Below are 21,946 nucleotides of genomic sequence, written 5' to 3' on the forward strand. Positions count from 1 at the left end.
TTTTAATTTTGGTTGGGTTGTTCATGCTCAAATACTAGTGGAAGTTGTTAAAAATGACAATAAAAGGCAAAACTCTCACATAGATGAATGGACCGAATACTTCAGAACTACTCTGTTTAATGAGAAGAAAACCGTTTAAGTTTTCTGTTAAGTTCATTTATTAAGGTGCGGGACCTATGCTCCTGATCTAACTGTTGGAGTTAATTTGTGTAGTTGGAATTCATTTGGTACCAACTATATCCCTTGACCACAAAGCAAAGCGTTTTTATTAATTTATTTTCTTTCTCAAAGTGTAACTAATGATTCTTTAGGAGCGAATTTAAGCTGTCTTCCTTTTGAAATAGGGTAAGATATCATTTGGCATGCATAAAGTTCCCTCATCTTTTGCCCATAGAAATCATTCCCGAAATTATACGCACAAGAAATACTAAAAACAAATTGCATTATAGTTCGTGTGGCTATATATGTTAGCTTCTAAGTTTGTTTTGCATGATTGAGAAGTAGATGCAATTATCACGTATAGTTTCGTTCAAAGAATAAATGATTACGGCAAAAGCTGGTTCTTTCTGTTGTACCCAATTAAAGAGAAGGAACATTATACTGTAATTTGAAATGGAATATGAAGTAGTACAAACTAGTGTATAATGCAGGTGTAACCATGCCATTATGAACGTGACCGAATGGTGTTTGGTTGAAGTCCCCAAGTTTTGCGAAATTTCATGACAGCAAGAACTCATGATGGCATCAAGAGATAATAATGACGTGGGATTAATACTTGTCCAATACATCTACCAGTATTATTAACAGCAGTAAAATTCATGAATTAACAAGAAAATAGATTATTCAGGTTCTTTTTCGGGGGTGACAAACTGAATAAATTCAATAATTCAACAGAAAAGTTGACTTCGTTGAAGTAGATAAATTGCTAAATATGAAACTACACATGAAATATAAATTATAAAAACTTGCTCATAAACTAACAAGAAAAGTTGACTTCGTGGAAATAGATATAAGAAACACATGAAATACAAAATGTATTTGCTCATGGACTTAAGTTGTGCAATATTATCTTCTCTTTAAGGTTATATTCAACTATGATGCACAAAATGGTTAAAAAAAGTGCACAAAAGCAAACACAATAGAAACAAATAAGAACTTTCAAGAATAAAAATTTTCACATGCACTAAGACTCAACTCAACACAAGTTTCGTGTGGAATAAAAACTTGTCTTTCTTTATTGTTATATATTTTTAACAATAAAAAAAACGAATCATTAAGACCCCACGATGCAAGCTACTCAGTTGAATCATCAACCTCATTTCAACAACAACACAACCAACTGAAACAAATTCCAAATCCAATGATCTAATAATCCCAAGCTGTAATCAAATGGATCAAACAAGATTCTCTCTATCTCTTTCATTTCACTTCACTACACTCTTTCCGTTACCAAGTCCTCTCTTTCTTTGGTTTGTTTTCTTTTTTCTTTTTTTTGGCGGGAATTGGACCCCACAAAATTAAAATCTGGTCCTCTCCCAAACTCTACATTTCTCTTCTCTCATAAATACAGCTACTTTCTTTCTTACGCCTCAACTAAACCATTTCCTGCACTTTCACTCTCACAAGTCACAACACTGCACAAAACGCACCGTGGTATTTTTCTTCGTCTTCCAAAACGGTGCCGTATTATCATTCATTCTAAATGACCGTTACTTTTTTCATCTTTCTTCTCTACTTCTTTTTTCATCCCGCCGTTTCTCTCTCCTCCGACGGCATCGCGCTTCTCACTCTGAAGTCCGCCGTGGACGCCCCCGGCGCTGCCGCGTTCTCCGACTGGAACGACGCCGACGCCACGCCGTGCCGGTGGTCCGGCGTCACGTGCGCGAACATCTCCGGGCTCCCGGAGCCGCGTGTCGTCGGCCTGGCGCTCTCCGGCAAGGGCCTCCGCGGCTACCTCCCGTCGGAGCTCGGCACCCTCCTCTACCTCCGCCGCCTCAACCTCCACACCAACGCCCTCCGCGGCGCCATCCCGGCGCAGCTCTTCAATGCCACCGCGCTCCACAGCGTCTTCCTCCACGGCAACAACCTCTCCGGCAACCTCCCTCCCTCCGTCTGCACCCTCCCCCGCCTCGAAAACCTCGACCTCTCCGACAACGCCCTCTCCGGTGCCATCCCCGATACGCTCCGAAAATGCTCCAACCTCCAGCGGCTAATCCTCGCCCGGAACAAATTCTCCGGCGAGATTCCGGCGAGTCCGTGGCCGGAGCTGAAAAGCCTAGTCCAGCTCGATCTATCATCGAACCTTCTAGAAGGTTCGATCCCGGACAAGCTCGGTGAGCTCAAAACCCTAACCGGAACCCTCAACCTCTCTTTCAACCACTTGTCTGGTAAAATCCCTAAATCTCTAGGGAACTTGCCTGTTGCCGTGAGCTTCGATCTTCGGAACAATGATTTGAGCGGTGAGATTCCCCAAATGGGGTCTTTTTCGAACCAGGGCCCCACCGCTTTCCTCAACAACCCGAACCTGTGCGGGTTTCCTCTGCAGAAACCCTGCACAGGTTCGGCGCCGAGCGAACCGGGGCTCAGCCCTGGTTCACGAAGGCCGGCGCACCGGTCTGCGAAGGGACTTAGCCCTGGTTTGATTATTTTGATCTCGGTGGCGGATGCCGCCGGGGTGGCCTTGATTGGGCTTGTGGTGGTTTATGTTTATTGGAAGAGGAAGGGCAAGTCCAATGGGTGTAGTTGCAGTTTGAAGAGGAAGTTTGGTGGGGAGAGTGAGAAGTTGAGTTTGTGTTGTTGGTGTAATGGGGTGAAGAGTGATGATTCTGAGGTGGAGGAGGGGGAGAAGGAAGAGGGAGAGGGTGGGAGGGGGGAAGGAGACTTGGTGGCCATTGATAAGGGTTTCAACTTTGAGCTTGATGAGTTGTTGAGGGCTTCTGCTTATGTGTTGGGGAAGAGTGGGTTGGGGATTGTGTATAAGGTGGTGCTGGGGAATGGGGTGCCTGTGGCTGTGAGGAGATTGGGGGAAGGTGGAGAACAGAGGTATAAGGAGTTTGCTGCTGAGGTTCAAGCCATTGGCAAAGTGAAGCATCCCAACATTGTGAAGTTGAGAGCATATTATTGGGCTCCTGATGAGAAGCTTTTGATCAGTGATTTCATCTCCAATGGCAATTTGGCCACTGCCCTTAGAGGTTAGTCAGTTCTTTCTTTCACATTCTGTTCATGTTTTTCATTTTTGCCTTTGGTTTTGGGTCATTGATTTTGTTAATTTGTTGCATCAGTGATTAATGGGGTTGGGGCATTTTTACTCTCACCATCCATAACATACTAACATGCTTTTGAGTACAGGGATGATTATTCCCACAAAAAAGTGATGGCTACTAATTTAGTGTTGCACAATAACAGTAACAAAAAGAAAGAATAATAATGATAGCTGATAATAGTTGGCTGAAATTTGGATCTTAGGCAACGTAAGTAATTTAAACATTTTAGGAGGTTGTTATACAATGCTCAATTTTTATCGGGTTTGATTATGTCAGTCAAATGAATGGTTTGTTATTTTTATTTTTATTTTTATCAATGCTGCTTTTTTTTTTATAAAAAAAATAAAGTAGTAATTAATAAAGGTCTGAGTCTGACCATCTAACCATTCCAGCATTACTGGCACATCCCAACATTTTTTTTTTACAAAAGTTAGTATTAATGTTTTGCATAAATTCAAATAATTGTCTTTAAAAAAATTCAAATAATTTAATGAGCAATAATTATTTTTAAAGAAAATATTTAATGTAGTATTAACATTAATTAGACTGATGATAACGTCTTGTTCAAAACTAGCTTACTGTATTATCAACTTTAGGCTCTATTAGCCATCGTGTATATTTTTTTTTTCCCGATGCTTAGAATATTTCTTTTATAAATGATTTGCAATATGGTTGAGTTTATATTACCCTGAACTTATTATAAGTTTTCCCCCCTTCATTTTCTGGTTATAATGAGTTCAAAGAGCCATTTTAACTGCGCAAACTAGGTTCTATCAGAATGTTATGTTCTGTGCGTTCACTGATTTTAAATTAATTATTGTCCTTTTTAATTCAGCCAGAATAAAAAAAAATTGTCCTTCCTAGAAAGGATTGTTATCAATATAAATTTAACATGTTTCTTAAAAGACGTGATGCTAGAATATGCTAGTTTTACTTGCAGGGAAACGTGAAAGAAATTGAGTTTGGAGTTCTGTGTTTTTCTGTTGTCTTCATTCTGTGTGTGCGATTGTTTTTGCTAGAATAATAGAATTGTCGTTTCTGTTTTATAGATTTGTGGGACAGTGGGACCAAAGTGGTAGGTTAACTGGTGCAAATGTGCAACATTAAATTTTAACTTGTCTTGGTAGAAATAAAGAAATGACATTATATCTAATTTAATTTGAGGTGTGAGTGTGGCTAGGTCAGCACTTCAGTTAGATGTTTATTAATTATTGCCAAGGGGCGTTGGATCCAATAAATTGTTTGGTGAGACAACAGTGCTAATGTTAATGACCTCTCTTTGGGGACATCCGACGAGAAAGTAAGACATTCACCATGTGTCTGGGAAATGTGATGGCAATGATCCTCACGTTGGGGACCATGAGCTTCTAGACTTTTAGCTCATTTGCTGCACATGGGTCACTTAACAAACCAAAAACTTTAGGTGGAAAAGTTGCTCTTTCACAGTTCCAATTCATTTCCCAAGTGCTGTGTCTGTGTCTGTTTTGACTTTAATTTCATTTTAGTTGTTTGGATCTCCTTTACTATTTCGTATATTTCCAGTTTATCAGTTATCACACACTCCGTAACACTAACAGTATCTCTTAAAGTAGGCTTTGTTCAGAGTCTTTTGTTTGAGTTTGTGCCACATTTTTGCCTTTATTTCTTTCAGCTAAAGTTGAACTTCTAGTTTTTTGTTTATTGTAGTTGAAATTCCTTTTCTTAGACTCCATTGGAAAACTTTACTTTTCCTTGTTCCATTATTTTTCTTTTGGCTAAACTTTCTTACTTTTGAAGCTGTCTCTTCTAGCTTCACGGTTGCTTGATTAAACCCGGTCCCTTTCAGATATTATATTTGATTTTTCTTTTTGTGTACAGTAGGGATACTGAGCTTTGAATTTAAAACTTCATGCAAACTATTTAAATGTCTCACCACTAGGCCGAACCATAGTGCTTATATTTGAAATTATCTAGAAAAGTATGTCATTCTATTATGAATTTTGTATAAAATCCTTTTTGAGTCAACAGCATAGATTTATAATTGCAACAAAAAATAACTTGTGATCTGTTTTTGCATTCTATACAAGATTTTCCCAATAAATTTTTTCAGCTAAAATTAGTTCATATTTAATCCTAATTATTTGTGCAGGGAGAAATGGTCAACCATCCCCGAATCTTTCATGGTCAACCAGGCTGAAAATCATCAAAGGAGCAGCCAGGGGTTTGGCCTATCTCCATGAATGCAGTCCAAGAAAATTTGTTCATGGTGACATTAAACCCTCCAACCTCCTTCTCGACACTGACTTCCAACCCCATATTTCTGATTTTGGCCTAAACAGACTGATCAGTATAACAGGCAACAACCCCTCCTCTGGTGGCTTTATGGGAGGATCTCTTCCTTACTTGAAGCCATCACAAACAGAGCGAACTAACAATTACAAAGCCCCTGAGGCGCGAGTTCCAGGTTGCAGACCCACTCAGAAGTGGGATGTGTATTCATTTGGAGTTGTATTACTTGAATTGCTTACTGGGAAGTCCCCGGATTCTTCTCTGGCTGCATCAACTTCCATGGAAGTCCCTGACTTGGTGAGATGGGTTAGGAAAGGGTTTGAACAAGAAAGTCCATTATCTGAAATTGTTGATCCGTCGATGCTCCATGAAGTGCATGCCAAAAAAGAGGTACTAGCTGCGTTTCATGTAGCACTACAATGCACTGAGGGAGACCCTGAAGTCAGGCCTAGAATGAAAACTGTCTCCGAAAATCTTGAAAGAATTGGATAATAGTGTTCTAATGTTTACCAGCTGAAAGTGCACCTGAGACTGGAATTTCAATGACACTCAAGGAAGATGGATTGCAGCTCCATAATGCATTTTATGTGGTAGCACTTGGAAGATTTTCTTGTGGGGGCATCAAGATGGAATTGCAAATACTTTTCCATCTCCAACTACGCCTTCAGGCCCTTCTATGTTTTGAAGTTAAAGCAATTTTTTGACGGCTATCCCCATCACAGGTCTCACCCCATCTTCCATTCTTTTTTGTGCAAATCAAGGAAGTTGATAGATGTATTTAAATTTTGTTTTGATCTCATTTCAACTCATCTGATTAGAATAATTTCAGAATATCACTTGTTATTACTTGGGTTGGCAAGTTCAGATGCAATCTTGTGCATAATAAAATTATTTCTCTTCCCCGTTGTGAATGACAACTCAGTTTCACATTCTTCTTCTTCAGTGTTCTAAAGATTGCCGGTGCTCACAAATTTGCAAACTAGTTCTTGCCATTTGCCGATGTATAGAGATTGAACTTTTTATAACAGGTACTAAAATAACAAGTATGGAGACTAAACTTTTAATTTAATCTAATAATATATTGACTTAATTACTGATTTAGTCCAATTTGGAGGTTTGTCTTTTTAATCCCTAAAATTTAAAAATTCTTTTTAGTCTCTGAATTTTGTTAATTATTTTTTCAGTCTTTGACATAATAAATTAATATTTTGTGACGATTTTTAAGCACATCGTGACAATTTTTTTTTAAAATCGTCACAAAGTATCTATATTATATTAGGGACTAAAGAATGTAATTTTCAAAATTTAGAGACTAAAAATATATTTTTAAATTTCAGGATTTAAAAGAAATACATTCAAGGATTAAAATAATATTTAAGCTTAATATATTTTATAACAAGTACTAAGATAATACTTATTCTTATGTATTACAATAGAAGAATTTCTTAACATGCTATAAAAAGAATCTTGACAAAAAAATCTTAGGTTTAATTTCTTTCACATATGAAGTTATAAGGTTGTTTTCATGATAATTAAGAAAGAAAGAAAAAAAAAGGTTGTGGGTTTGAATTTTTTTCACTAACAAAAATTAATAAATTAACAATTAACATTGATCTTAAAAAAAGTTATGGCAGGTTAATTTAACCTGTAAATTGTCTTCTATGGTTGAGTTAGGTTAAAATTTTCAACTTGCTTTCAAAATAAATTTATTCTAAACCTATTTTCTTTAGCAAATTAAATTGGATTGACATATTTCCCTTTCTATTTTTCACAACTTAATCCTACTTTTGGCCTGTCTAAGTTAGCTTAGAGTCCTCTATTATGTCTAAAGATGAAATAGGACCAAATTCATCCATTCCACCTTGTTATCAAGCATGTGTTTGGATGGATGTTGATAAAGTTGATTTTAAAGGAAATTGATTTTGAAGTTGATATTTGAATGTTTAAAGTTAAGAGTAAAATTCAGTACAAAATTTTAGATTTACCACATAAGCTACTTAAAATTACTCCAACATAAAATTGATTTTGGATCCAGAATCAATTATAAATTCTTTTTCAATGTAAAATCAACGCATATGAAAATATATTAAAAATAAATTATGGACTTAATAAATTCTTTGTACGTGGCCTTACCCTTGCATATGCAAAGAGGCTGTTTCCGGATTCGAACTCATGACCAACAAATCACCAAGGCACAATTTTACCGCTGCACCAGGGCTCGCCCTCAAACATACATAAGTATGATGTCCCAAAATTATACGTAGTTCCCTGCTTGGGAAATTCAGTTTGAGCTTATCTTGAAGTCTTGAAAAACTTGAATCCAAACTTACTAGGGTGTACCTTGGTTCGATTTATACTTGATCAGGTGGTATACAACTAAAGAGATCAGAGTTCGTTTTACATTTATTTTTCTTTATTTATACACTTATTCAAGAGGAATCAAACTCTCCTTGCCGCTTAGATCAATAAGCATTGATTGAAAGAGGATTGCAGATTGAATCCAAGATGAGCATACTGAACGCAGTTGGACTTGAGTTCGCATGTTGCATTTAAACATGATAGATCAAATGCTTCAATTCAAAATCAATTTTGAGAATCAATTCATCAATGATATATATGAAAAAAAATCCATCAACTTATGAGTTAGGATTCAACCTGTAAATATTTATCTAACATTATCACTGTAACTATGAATAACAATTTAGAAATCACTTTACAGCGTTGAAGATGGTGTCTAGTCCAGTCCAGCGCTTGGCATTGGGAGAGAGTGCCTGATCTTTGACTCGATCAAAATATTCAATGTGTAACATTACTGACTTAATTCACGAGTTAAAGATTGTATTTACTTACATTACTTAGATTCTCAAAATTATTTTTATGAAGTTAGTAAACTTTTTTTAGGCTTGCAGTGAGTACACTTAATGGTGAGAGAAATGGAAATTGTTAACTAAAAATTAAGTAAAATTGATTCTAAGTATGTGACTCATAAATTTTAAAAAAATATCTATATTTACATTTTAACAATAATTATATATTTTTTTAAAAAAATAATTTTTCTAGACTTGCTTTTAAATATTTTTATTAAATATAAACCACTTTAAATGTTTTACTTCTTTTAAAACCAATTTGCCAAAAAATAAAATGAAAGAATGCAGTACATCTAGTAAAGTTGTACTATTGTACTTCTTAAAAGAACATGCGGCTAAATTTTTTTAAGAGTGTATTTTGAAGTAGAATTAAAAATGTCTTTGTAATATAATATAAATTTAAAATATTTAATTATTATAAAATATAATTTATATTTAAAAACGTTTTATTATAAATTTTAATTATATAAAAATAAATACTAATCTGATGCAATCACGTGCTAAAATAATAACCTAATAGTATGAAGCCCGAACAGAATTAGCAAATACTACCAAAAAATACGACTACATATAGTAGTAGTACTATGTTCTAAGTTCTATGCAAACCCAGTTGTTGTGCCCCCACCAACCAAGATATTTGTAAATTATCCTTAAAAATGAATTTGTTCTTATAAATATAAAAATATTAAGAATTTGTATTTGTGAAATTTTGAGTATATTTTTTTTATTTAAAAGATAAATATGTGATATTTTAATTCGAGACTGAATTTCAGATATTCAATCTCATTTTACTGTTATTTTAAACATTTCAATATTTATAAAAAAAACTTATTTTAATAAAAAATTATTTCTGACCATAAATTGATACAACCGTTGAATTCAGAAACAAAATAAAAATGGAAGATATGGTTATGCTTCGTTTGGCATTTCCATAAATTCCACTCTCAAGATTCATATCTGATTCTGAAGCTCGAAATTGAGAATGGCGTCTTCTCTCTCTACTACCTCTTTTCTCTGCACACACTCTCTGAAATCCCCAACGCTGAAACCTCTCACAAAGCCTCATTGCTTCGCTCGTTTTCGTGCTCGAGTTCGAGTTCCACCCAAAGCTTCTTCGCAAAACAACAATGCCAATAATGATTCTGTTGAAACTCCGTCCCTCCAACCCTCTTCCCCTAAACCACCATATAATTCCTCTTCTTCGCTGCTTCGTCATTTCAGGTACTATTTCATTAAAGTTCCGACTTACTTCTTGAATTTATTATTTCCTTTTTCTTTTTGGTATGCTTTTTTTTTTGTGTTAAATTTTGAAGTGGACTTCAAGTGTTTTTTTCTTCGTTAGAATTTAATTTAAATGCCCTGCCATCTAATCATCCAATTGTAGATTTTTATGAATGGTAAGATTGTTGAGTTTTATAGCAACTACTTTAAAATTCATATGTAGAGTGATTTATAATTGATTGATAGTGTATATTGTTTCAATATACGGAGAATGGAAATTGAACTTTTTAATCTATTTATTTGTAAAGTGGGGTTTTGAAGTTTGTTTCTTGGGTTTTGGGCAGAATTGGGTGGCTTAAATTTGATGAATTGGTTGTCTATGCTTTGTTTTGAGGTTTGAGTTTAATTTTAGCCGTAAATTGGATGTTGTATTGATTTAAGAGTTTTTATTTGTTTGTTTGTTTATTATTGGGGTTTTGGAGGTTGAATCTTGGGCTTTGAAATGAAATGGGCGGCTTAAATTTGATGAATTTGTCGTTGATGCTTTGTTTGAATTTAATTTTATGCATATTGATTTACTCTGAAGTTTGTCTATTGGGCCACTAACAGTAATGGCTGGTTTAAATTTGATGAACTTGGGATGGAGATAGTGCTCATTGCTCTGCCTGCTGCTTTGGCTTTGGCGGCTGATCCTATTGCCTCATTGATTGACACAGCGTTCGTTGGCCATATAGGTACTTCTATGGAAGTCAAATTTAGGATCTGAGTTTTAATTTAACTTGGAGAAATAAGAAAGAATAGTTAGTTAGTTAGTTGACTGCAGCATTTTATTCTGAATTCGAAAGCTAAAAGGGTTTGTTTTGTTAGAGAAAATGTTTTTTCTGTTTTCATTTTTAGCTATTAATTACAAATTTACAAAATGCCACATTGTTTTTCTTTTCCGTTTAAAATATTTATGCAAGAAAAGATGAAAACAATAGAATTGTTATTTTTGTCATTTCTTATACAAATCTTTGAAAACAGGAAATAAAGTAAAAACAATATGTCAATTTGTAATAACTATTACACAAAATGGTTTCTGAAACCAAACATACCTTCTAATCGTGTTAATAAGTGTTGGCTTTTCTCTGGTTCTGTTTGTTTTGACTTGTATTGATAAATGATTGCTGTTGAATAGAGAATTCTCCCTTAATCAGATTTCTCTATGCAGGGGCAGTTGAATTGGCTGCAGTTGGGGTTTCAGCTTCTGTGTTTAATCTAGTGTCAAAAGCATTCAATGTTCCTTTACTTAATGTTACTACATCCTTTGTTGCGGAGGAGCAGGCACTGATTAGGAAGGAGGAAGAGTCCATTCTGAGTGATGAAAATGGTATGTTTTTCAACTAAGGTATCACAGTTTCAGTAGGATGTGTACATTTGCTTGACATGGTCACAGATTTTCCTTTTTCAGATGTATATACAAATAATTTTTATCTCATGTGGGTCATGATTTCTCAGGAAAGGACCAAAGCAAGAAGCTCCTTCCTTCAGTATCAACTTCTTTAGCACTTGCTGCAACTCTTGGAATTGCTGAAACTGTGGTGCTTACGCTTGGCTCTGGCATTCTTATGAATATCATGGGTATACCTGCTGTATGTCATACTTGGCTAATTATTGATTCATACATCTTCTCATATAAGTGATTTTACATTACTTTATGTTATAATTTCTTCCGACTCTGTACTTTGCCAGGCTAGATAATCCCATCCACTTAACACAAAGAAAAGGAAAACAAAAAATAAACATTAGTTGCGAACGCTAGTAGAAGCAAACTTTATTCAGGTTTAGGTTTAAATGTTTTTGCCTCTTTGGACAACCTCTTCGTGCAGCAAGATAATTCTATCATGAAAAATTTAAATTGAAAGTAATATTTCTGGTTCTGCTAATTTTTTGAACTTAATTATGAGGTTTGCTTGTGAACTTGTAATTAATTTCTTATAAGTCTGTTCTACGTTTCATAATTGCAAATGATATTTTTTCTTACTCGGTTATTTGATGCTCGATAGTGGTGTATAATTTTAATGAATCATCTGAAATGTGGGGAAAAAAGTATTCAGATGTAGACTTGCTTTGTTTTAATATAGCTTTTAATTGGTATATTAATATAGCTTTTAATTGGTATATGAAATGTGTTCGGGATGGCTCCTATGTGTTTTGTAACAAGAACAAGAACAACAACAAAGCCTTACCCCACTAGGTAAGGTCGGCTGCATAAATCATTATTCATAAGACGTCATTTGGTTTGGTTAAAAGCCAAAGTTTCAAGAATATTGTTTATCATGAGATCTCCCTTGATAACTTCCTGCACAGTCCTTCTTGGTCTCTCTCTTCTCCTTTTCATTAGACTAAAAGTCATGCAACCTACTCTTCTCATTGGTGCCTCCCATGGCCTTCTTTTTACATGTCTAAACCACCTTAATTTTTTGTCATCTTTTCCTCAATCGGTACTACACCAATCTATCTTGTATATAATTATTTCGTATCTTGTCCTTTCTTGTGTGGCCACACTGCCATCTTCACATTCTCATTTTTGCTACTCCCGCATTTCTCTCTCATCCTTTAAAGCTTAGAATTCACTACCATATTGTATAATCGGGGTGTATAACAATACGATAAAACTTGTCTTTGAGTTTGATAGATACATTGTGATTATAAATCACCCCCGATGCCTTTTTCTCCATGTTAGCCATCCCACTTGTATATTGTATGTGAGATCCTCATCAATTTCTCCATCATTTTGTATTACTGATCCCAGATTTTTAAACATAAAAACTTGTGGAGTATGGTATGACATCTCCCATTTTTACTTCCAAGTAATGTTCCTCATGTTTCTACCTACAATTGTAGCATTATTCTATTTTACTTTGACTTGAGCAAAAACCCTTTTTTCCAAAGTCAGTCTCTGGAGTTCAATAACTGCTTCCCTTGATTCCTTAATCAAAATTATATCATCTGCAAAAAGATTTAGAGAATTTTAAACACCAATGACATTGTGTATTTGTAGCCTAACAATTAATATTATACATGATTTGAGTTTTGATAAACATATTAACAATCAATGTTAATATAAAATTATAAATGTACATTTTTCCTTTGTATTCATCAGCTACCAGTCTTCTGGTATGTGTAGCGAGGAAATTCTTATATCTTGGTATTTTGTTCCTTTTTTGTTGTTTTAGGGGTCATAAAATGTAAAAAAGAAAAGCATTTTTGGCTTGTCTTCATGGGTACTTGGTTTTATATAATTGGATTTTACTTGTATAAATTTGTATACATCATTTATTCCGTTTATATGCTGTTTAGGATTCTCCGATGCGTGGACCTGCTGAGCAGTTTCTTACATTGAGGGCCTTTGGTGCTCCAGCAATTGTGCTCGCATTAGCTGCACAAGGCACCTTTCGTGGATTTTTGGATACAAAGACACCTCTATATGCTGTTGGCAAGTATTTCAGCAGCTTACTCTCTCCCTACTCTTATGTGACATACAATTAAAATTAGTGACTAAGTATTTCATTTACCAACTGTACTTTTGAAAAATTTTAATTGGCAACAATTTTGAAGTTTTTATTTATTTATTTATAAATGACACTGAGCTTAGAAATAGTTTAATTTTTACAAGAAACTAACAGTTTAACACTTTAACATGCCTCTATGAATCAAGAAAAGAGACAGTTTTCTTAATTTTAAATTTAAATTACAAACAAATCTCCATTTTCAGAGATGATCCTTGGTAAATATGTAATGGGGATTGCATGATTGCCTTAATCACTGAAACTATAATCTACGTCATTTATCCACAGTTTATATTTTTCGGGAAGATGCAAAAGTTTTTAACTTTTTTGACAATTGGATCATTTAAACAATCTTAATTCATGGTGAAGGCCCTTTTTGGACTACTATATGAAATACTGGAACAGTACAATGTTACAATAGAGAATAGTAAATGAATTGGGATGTGGCAAAGAAAATAGCTATTACCAGCAAATGTTCACATGTTTTTCATTTTACCTTTTTCTGTGTAGTTGACCAAACAGATCCTCTAGCAATTTGTGAGTGTTTACTTTCTAATTATATTTGTGATTCCCGTGATGGTTTATATATTTTCTCACTGCAATTTGGCTCTATGGGCTGTCAGCTTCATGCTTTTACATGTTTATACTTTGCAAAATGCTCCATGCAACCCTGCTAGGGTTGATGTGTACTTGTGGAAAAATAGGAGTACATGTCTAGGTTTTCTTGATGTAAATAATGAAGGGTTGTCTTGGAATGCCAGGTGTGGGAAACTTTCTTAATGCCATATTGGATCCAATATTGATATTTCTTTTTGGTCTTGGCATTGGTGGTGCTGCAGTTGCTACCGTTATCTCTGAGTACGTCAATGATGTGGTAAACTTAGTATTATCTGTGCAATCTGCACACATCCCTTAATTTATGTGATCTGCTTTCAACAGAATTTATCTTTGTGTTTACCAGATATTTAATAGCTTTCATTCTGCTATGGAAATTGAGTGACAAAGTGCTGCTAATCCCTTCCGAATTTGATGGGAGAAAATTTTTTAGCTATCTGAAATCCGGTACGCACAATTAAGTTGAATTGTTGCTTTGGCTGTCCCTTCCCTTCAATGAAAATTGGTAATGATAATGAAATGATTTGAGTTGATTGGAAAGATGATTACTAGTTTCTGCAGTATGTCACTGAAATTTTCCTAGACAAGATTCATCTATGCATGATTGTGGATAGCAAATTCAGCTTCATCTGTGCATGATTGTGGATAGAAAATTTAACTCAACTGAGTATCTCAACTGTACCTTGTCTTTAGAATTAATGAACTTAGTGTGATTATGTGGATTGCATAACATCTTGGTTTCTGTTGATTTTGTTCTTAAAGTTTTTATTTATTTATTTATTATTTTGCTCTTAATTCTGTCTTTTGCTAGAAACTCTGGGAGAGATTTTACTTTTTTATTCAAATTAGATTTTGCTGTGTCTTGAACCAGCTGTCCCAATAGCTAATGTTTTTAAAGACATCCCTAGCATCCCCCCTCCCTCTATTCATAATATGTTATTGTATTTTGAGAATGGAATATGATTTTCATTAACTTGAAAATATTTTGTTTGGTTAACTGCTTCTATGACTAGACAGAATACATTATGCGAGTTAAGGAGCAATGCCAGATTAATCTTTACTTTATAACTAATTTAACTATTGCATTTTGTAGGTGGTCTTGTTTCTGCTAGGACTTTGGCTGTGTTTATAACTGTGACACTGTCAACATCCGTGGCAGCTCAGCAGGGCCCTATACCTATGGCAGGCCATCAAATTTGCATGCAAGTCTGGTTGTCGGTTTCTTTGCTCAATGATGCTTTGGCGCTTGCTGGTCAGGTTAGATAATTATATTGCATTGGAGTATAAATTGCATTTTGTTTGGATGCATACTAAGGTTATACCAGTTTAAATGATCAATACATATCTCATGGGCACTTTAGCTCATCGAGTTTCCAAATCGCATGAATTTAGAATAATGCAATTTTATAATATGAAATGGCATTATGGTGAGCACTTGAGGGCTTTCCCTGACCATGAAATCATGCAAATTGGGTGGTGTTAGATTTTTCATCTTAATACCAATTGATATTAAGTGAAGTTGACCACTAAATATATAAGCTGCATCCCAAGAATTGAGGTAGGCGATGTGGGATCTTCCAACACCCCCCCAAAATAGGCGATTGACCAAGATGAGTTATGGGCTCTGATACCATGTTAAATTTCTTCTTAAAACCAATTGATGTTAAGTGAAGTTGACCAATAAATATATAAGTTGCATCCCAAGAAATGAGGTAGGCAATGTGGGCCCGTCCAACAGGGGTATCCCATTTTACATGATATGCCTGATACTTTTCCATTTCCCAAGATACTGAAATGGTATTAGTAAGAACTAAGAAATTGGAATTCCAACATTGTACCATATCCTTTGTGGCCCAAAAAGAAACATTTGGCGAAGATTGGAAGAATTGACTCTGTATCATGCTGTTTCAAATGATACAGATGATATGATCTATTATTAGTGGAATTCATATTATTTGAAGATATGAAACAAACTTATTACGAAATTATTAGGTCTTTGAAATTAATTTGGCTGAACTGTTTCGTGTTAAAATGGCATTTCTTTTACAGGCACTTCTTGCCCGTAATTACTCCCTGGGAAACTATGAGCAAGCACGCCTTGTTATATATAGAGTGATACAGGTTGTCACCATAAATTGCTCTCTTCATTCCCCGTACCTTCATTTAGTGAGATTGGAACTTATACTGACCCAGAATTCTTTTCTCCTACTCTCTTTTGCATGTTAAACAGATTGGTTTAGGAGCAGGAATCACTTTGTCAATAATCTTATTCTTTGGGTTTGGAGCGTTTTCTAGTTTATTTAGCACAGATTCTGAAGTTCTGGATGTTGCTTGGTCAGGTATATGGGTAAGAAATCAGAGTTGTTTGCAGAAAATTACCTTTATTGTCATTTTGTAAGCTTTATATGCCACTCCCTAGTTGACTTGGATTGACTTTAAGAATCAGACACTCAGCCTGTGCTGAAGTGGGTCTGAGTGTCTAAGTCATGAGTACCAACTCCAAATTAAAATTCATGTGTCTGAAAGTATTATAGTGCATTTACCAGGAAAGGAGTTCGTTCAAGAAAGTAGAAGAATGCATTTCATTTGGATGTCTGTTTATGTTGTTTTTTTCTGTCTGTCCTTCCTCTAATGTGGATGAATACATTGAAAGCTAATGTTTTTGGATAGTATCAGAATTTTTGTGCTTGATGGGTGTTTAAGCCATGGTAACCTTTTAGTAGGGCTAATAAATGTTCATTATATGCAAGTGCAGTTCTCCATACTTTCTGTGGAAGCATGTGTAAATAGTAACCTCTATTGGAATATCTGAAATTTATTTACATGTGCAGTTTGTTGCTGGATCTCAACCAGTGAATGCTTTGGCATTTGTTATTGATGGGATTTATTATGGGGTATCAGACTTTGGATATGCTGCTTACTCGATGGTAAGTTCCTACAATGGTTGAAAGATAGTTAAACATTCCATATTATTTTTCCCTCTTAACTCATTATTTCGTGCTCTTTTTTTTCTTTTGGCTTTTGTTATGGGTAGGTTCTAGTTGGACTAGTTTCTTCAACTTTCCTTCTGGTGGCGGCTCCAGTAGGGCTTCCTGGAGTCTGGACTGGATTGTTTATTTTCATGGCTTTGCGTGTTCTAGCTGGAGTTTGGAGGTGAAGTATTTAATTAATATGGAAGGTGATAATTGTGAAACTTCATGTTTGTGTATTATTACCCATTGTCGTACTCATTCAAATCCTAGCTCAAAGAACAATGGCAAAATGATACAGGACATGTTGGATGAATGTAACATGACATCAAGTCGCATGTTATTTGTTCTCTTTTATGTCGGTATTTTATTGGGTAGGGGCAGGATACTCTATGGATAACATGATCAAAATTTTCTTCATAAGATTTATATTGAGTTAATATTTTTGTTTTCTTAAGGTTGAGCAGTAAAAGTGGGCCTTGGGATACAATCTGGTATAGAGATGGAGCAGAAGATTGACCAACATGCATTCAGTACTCAGAAGTTCCAACATTCACTCCTCAGGTTAAAAAACCATTTTCAGAATGATCAGAAAATGATTCTCTCAAGAGCTCTCTTATATGAGGGCACTAAATTCCTGCAAAGAGAATCCAGTATCACTGCAGGACTATAGTAAATTATTGAAATGTAGCAGCCAATTACTGCTAACCGATTGCCAAAATCTTGCTGATTCAAGTATTGATTGAATGGCCAATAGAACAGGGAGGGAGAAAATTATTGAATGACCAGCCTACAGCTTAGAGGGTAGTCTTTTTGACCCTCTGTTTTTTGTTGGAAATTTGTATTTATTAGGAAATTGCACAATTTTGTATATTTTCATTGCTAAAGGTAGCTGCAATGCATGTAAGAATAAGTACTCTGACTTGTCCATTGCAGCTATTCAAGTTAGTTAGGTGTGTACTGTGTAGTAATTACAATTTTTTAATAGTTTTTTACGTTAATGGTTAGCATTAATCTTAACGCAATTAACATTATTTATTCAGTAATTTATAGTCTGGTATTTGTTGTTAACGATTTCACTTACCTCTGGCTAACTTGTCTTTGACTATTACTTATTTTTTTATTAATCAACATCAGGGAATGGTTTAAGTAGATAGTTATTGAAATTTAAGTGGTCAATAATTTCAACTATTGTATAAAATTAAATGATTTTTTCTCTTTAATTAAAATATAATTATCATTTTAAATAATTTCAACCTTTTATTTAAAAAAAATACTGCAAAAACGAATCCCACTATTGTCTAAATCGAAAAATAGTTTTGTAATAAAATAAAAATGTGCCTCAGTACCAAAAACTAAAAGAGTATGCACTTTTAAGATATCAAATATTAATAATAACTTAGTGGCAAGTGGCAACTAAATTGTATGTGGGACTTCAGTTTAATATTGTAATAAGATAACGATTGCATTCTGCCGTATATGAATGGCGTAATCAACATTTGGAGTGGGGTAATCACCATTCATCATAGTTCTTCAACATTTATAATTTATGACTTAATACAAAATCCTTACTACAAAGTCTCTATAGTGAAAGAGAACAGAAACATATCTTATTGAATAGCCAAGGTGGGGAAAAAAACATGCTATAAGTAACCCCACCAAAGCGAAAAACAAACACTGTAAGCCTTTAATAATACTAAGATCCTACATGTGGAAAGCATATATCAAGTAACTTCTGTTCTTCATATAAGCCAAAATCATAATCAGGATTTAAGAAACTATAATCATGACCAGCATCCAAGTCTGGAAACTGCATACTATTCCATTGCTCAGGAAGGTAACCACCAAGTTTGTGCAGCTGTTGAGAAAGATCACACAACTTCCTACCATGGCCAGAACTGAATCCAGGTAGTGAATTTCTGTTTGTGTTGATGTTGTTCAAAGCCTCAACTTGGGACATGCCTTCAATTGGTCCAACTGTGCCACCACCAAAGAGATGAATTCCCTGCATAGAAGGATGATTGGAGTCCCCTACTATTGGTGCCTGATTCTTGTAATGAATAGAATGTGCTCTCAGCTTGCATTCCAAACCCTTAAGCCTAGTTTTCATCTCATCAAAATGTTCACTTCTTCTATATTGCTCATTTGGTGATTGACTATGGCTAATCTTCAAGCGCTTGTTGTGACTTAGTCCCAGGATTTCAGAAATTACTTACTCAGTATGTTTCTTTGCAATAGATGTCTCAGAATTTGGTCTTGGATTGGTATCTGGCAGCATATTATTATGCATATATCCAAGGCAATGGTTGCTGCAGCTCAACTCATAAGAGTTCAAAGTTTCAACTGATTCTCCTCTTGTTTCTTCACTCTTTATCAGAATGGTAGCAGCATCCGAAGAGGCAGAAGAGCTACAAAAGTTACTTCTTGTATTCATAGGTATATCCATAGGCTCCTTCTGCAAGTGTCTACCCTCTCCACCTATGCCAGAGTTTTTCAAAACCTCCTCCAATTCTTTCTCTATTCCTTCATTTTCTCTCGGTACTTCAGACTTAACATCATTCAAAGATGTTGCCTTACATTCTTCACTTGTTTGACACTGTTCAAAGCCATTACTGATTTCCTTCAACTCCTCTATTGAGTCATCAGCCACACAACCTACAGAAAGAACCGGCATCTCTTCTGCTTTCTCAAAGACACCAACCTTAGAAAATCTTGGTCTGTCTTCATGACACCGACGATGGTTCACCTCCAACTCCTCAGCTATTGCAACATCACCACCATTCTCCGAAGAACCACTTGGTGATTTTTTATCACTTCCACTAGAAGATGATGATCCATTAGAGTCTATTGGCTCGGGAAAATTCAAACGGGCACAAGGGCCATACATGGCCTTAGCTGCTTCATCATAAGCAAGAGCAGCCTCAAGTGCAGTGGAGAAAGTACCAAGCCAAAGCCTATTTGCTTTCTCACCAACAAGCTTGCCATTGATAGGTTCTCGAATCTCGGCAACCCATTTACCCCAAATCCTCTGCCTCACACCTCTGAACTTGCAATCGGAGTTCTGAGGCCCTCCCTTTCCTCTCATGCATCCTTTTCTCGACCCTTTTGCAGGAACTTTGTGAATCACTTCCACCCCATTTTCTCTAGAGCCAAGTTGTTGCTGCCTGTTGTACTCCTTCCACTTTTCAAGTGTGTCCTCCACAGAATCACTTTCACCACTGCGTCTCTTCCGCGATTTCCTCTCTCTGCAGCCATTCCGAAACCAACAAATAAACAAAAACATTTGTCAACTTTGCACTTACTTTCTTCAATAAATCGTTGGCTAAGTTTTCAAACTCAACACAATCACATATAGAAACATAAAGGAAGCATAACAAAACAAAGCTTATGCAGCAACCACAAATTGATTAGAACAAATAGTGCATGAATTGATACTATAAAGAATTTTTACATTGTCATTCAATCAATCATAAACTATCATGTGTGACAATCCATGAAAATTAAATTTGACTGAATATAAGGAGGAGCATCAAAAGAAGAGAAAGGATCAAATGAACAAAATAGAATAAAATCCAAATACAATGAGTAGCAAATTGATTCAAATGGAGATGAGAGTAACTGACCCAGAAACGTTGTTATTAGTCTTCATGCGTTTTAGCTATTGAAGAAGCATGTAGTTTGGTTCCTACTTGTTGTTGTTTTTATGTTGTGTCATGTGTGAAGTGGCTAGGTTGCAAAATTTGTGTTGGGAGGGTTTAAGAGAGGTTTTGGATTTTTTTATTAAGTTTGCGGCTGTTTTGTTTGGGATGTGTGTGCATGTGGTCAGTAAAAACGTCATGCTTGACTTGTTGTTTAAGAAAAAGTTGAAGTGTTCAATTTACATTTGGAAGAGGGAAGATGTGAAATTTGGTGGGTTTAGATAGGCACGGTGACGTGGCACGTTTTCAGATTCTAATGGAGAGGCTGATGAGCAGCTGGGGTTGTGACACGTGGCGGGATTTGTTTCATGGTGGCAACGCGCAGGAAGCTTTCTTCACCACGAAGGGCTCCTTTTCTATTTGGTATTGGTTCTTGCAACACTTCAATTGTGAATTATCTATTACCTATCTCTGTTTTATTTTATTTCTTTTTCTAACCCCAATAATGTGTTTATCTTCTTTTATGAATTTATTTATTTATGAGTAATGCTAATAACATATTCTAAGACAATTTTTTAAAAAAATTTATTTTTTATTATCGATTGAAATTTATTAAAATTTATATATTTTTGTTATGTCTCATCATTTATTTAATGAATTCCTATTTTGAATTTATAATTTTAATAAATTTTACCTATTAAAAAATAAGAAAGTATTTTGAATGTGATATTAGATAATGTATTATTAGTATCTCGTTATTTATTTATTTTCCTTTATTAGAGATTAGTACGAATTGGATCGAGTTTGATTTTCATAGTACAAAAAAGGTAGTCAGATCAATATGTTTATTTTATAGGTCATTAATTAATAATTAACTCAACCTGCAGATCTATGTCATTGCCAGGTCATCCTGTTAGATATTTGAAGAATATAAAATAAAAATTGAAACAAGTACACTAAAAAGATAAAAAAAAAATTGAAATTTTAAAAATTATGAAAAAGAATAGATATTTTGTTATTTTAAGTTGAACTTAAAAATGAATAAATAAAATAAAGATTAAAAAGTAATTAAATATTTTGATATGGTTGGATTAGGTAGAGTGAAAAAAATTTAAACTCGATGCGTAACCTAGGTACTTTGAGTTTATCTATTTTTAAACCTATTTAATTCATTAATCCAACCTAATCCAATATATTTAGCTTGAGTTCAATGAATGAACCCAAGTTACCCAAATTCATGATCACCTTTATGTGTTAAGAATTTATGTTGTTGCATACAATGAATTACTGTTTTGTTTTGTTTTGGTTTGGTTTTCTTGATTCTTTTTGTCTATTCTAATCACTAACAATTCTGTTTTGTTTCATTTTAGCATTTTTTAAAGGCAAAATTAATTGTCTTTGCTAAGTGGCGATAGTTAGTGGAGAGTCGAAAACAAAATAAAAGAGTGAGTTAAATATGATTGCAAAATTAGAATTATGTCTAAAAATTATAATTTTAAATTTAGCTAAGAATATTACATTTCACGTCTGGGACACAAATAATTAAGACGCAAA

The 21,946-nt window shown here is 34.7% G+C and overlaps 2 protein-coding genes and 1 pseudogene across 9 annotated transcripts; 2 read left to right on the plus strand and 1 right to left on the minus strand.

Moving 5' to 3' along the window:
- Positions 1 to 1,278: 1,278 nt before the first annotated feature.
- LOC100795021 (receptor protein kinase-like protein ZAR1) lies at positions 1,279 to 6,431 on the plus strand. The gene is made up of 2 exons (XM_003529132.5): positions 1,279 to 3,191; positions 5,392 to 6,431. The coding sequence occupies exons 1-2, from the start codon at positions 1,703 to 1,705 to the stop codon at positions 6,021 to 6,023; spliced, it is 2,121 nt and encodes a 706-aa protein (XP_003529180.1). The 5' UTR covers positions 1,279 to 1,702; the 3' UTR covers positions 6,024 to 6,431.
- Positions 6,432 to 9,287: 2,856 nt separating this feature from the next.
- Positions 9,288 to 17,755, plus strand: LOC100797693 (protein DETOXIFICATION 44, chloroplastic). Of its 8 annotated transcripts, none has more exons than XM_006583610.3 (13): positions 9,291 to 9,619; positions 10,229 to 10,353; positions 10,830 to 10,988; positions 11,117 to 11,250; positions 12,962 to 13,097; positions 13,932 to 14,028; positions 14,132 to 14,232; positions 14,879 to 15,042; positions 15,835 to 15,906; positions 16,016 to 16,132; positions 16,617 to 16,712; positions 16,820 to 16,963; positions 17,213 to 17,755. In XM_006583610.3, exons 1-12 carry the CDS (start codon positions 9,381 to 9,383, stop codon positions 16,940 to 16,942), a joined length of 1,563 nt encoding a protein of 520 aa, XP_006583673.1. In that variant the 5' UTR covers positions 9,291 to 9,380; the 3' UTR covers positions 16,943 to 16,963; positions 17,213 to 17,755. The 8 variants fall into 8 exon arrangements, with proteins under 8 accessions (XP_006583675.1, XP_006583673.1, XP_040873021.1 ...); XM_041017087.1 differs by having other exon boundaries at positions 10,836 to 10,988; positions 16,820 to 16,938; XM_006583609.3 differs by having other exon boundaries at positions 9,292 to 9,619; positions 16,820 to 16,938.
- Positions 17,756 to 18,342: 587 nt separating this feature from the next.
- On the minus strand, positions 18,343 to 20,782 carry LOC100798224 (uncharacterized; annotated as a pseudogene).
- Between the last annotated feature and the right edge of the window lie 1,164 nt (positions 20,783 to 21,946).

The sequence above is a fragment of the Glycine max genome, chromosome 7, assembly GCF_000004515.6.
Source record: "Glycine max cultivar Williams 82 chromosome 7, Glycine_max_v4.0, whole genome shotgun sequence".
NCBI classification, from domain to species: Eukaryota; Viridiplantae; Streptophyta; class Magnoliopsida; order Fabales; family Fabaceae; genus Glycine; species Glycine max.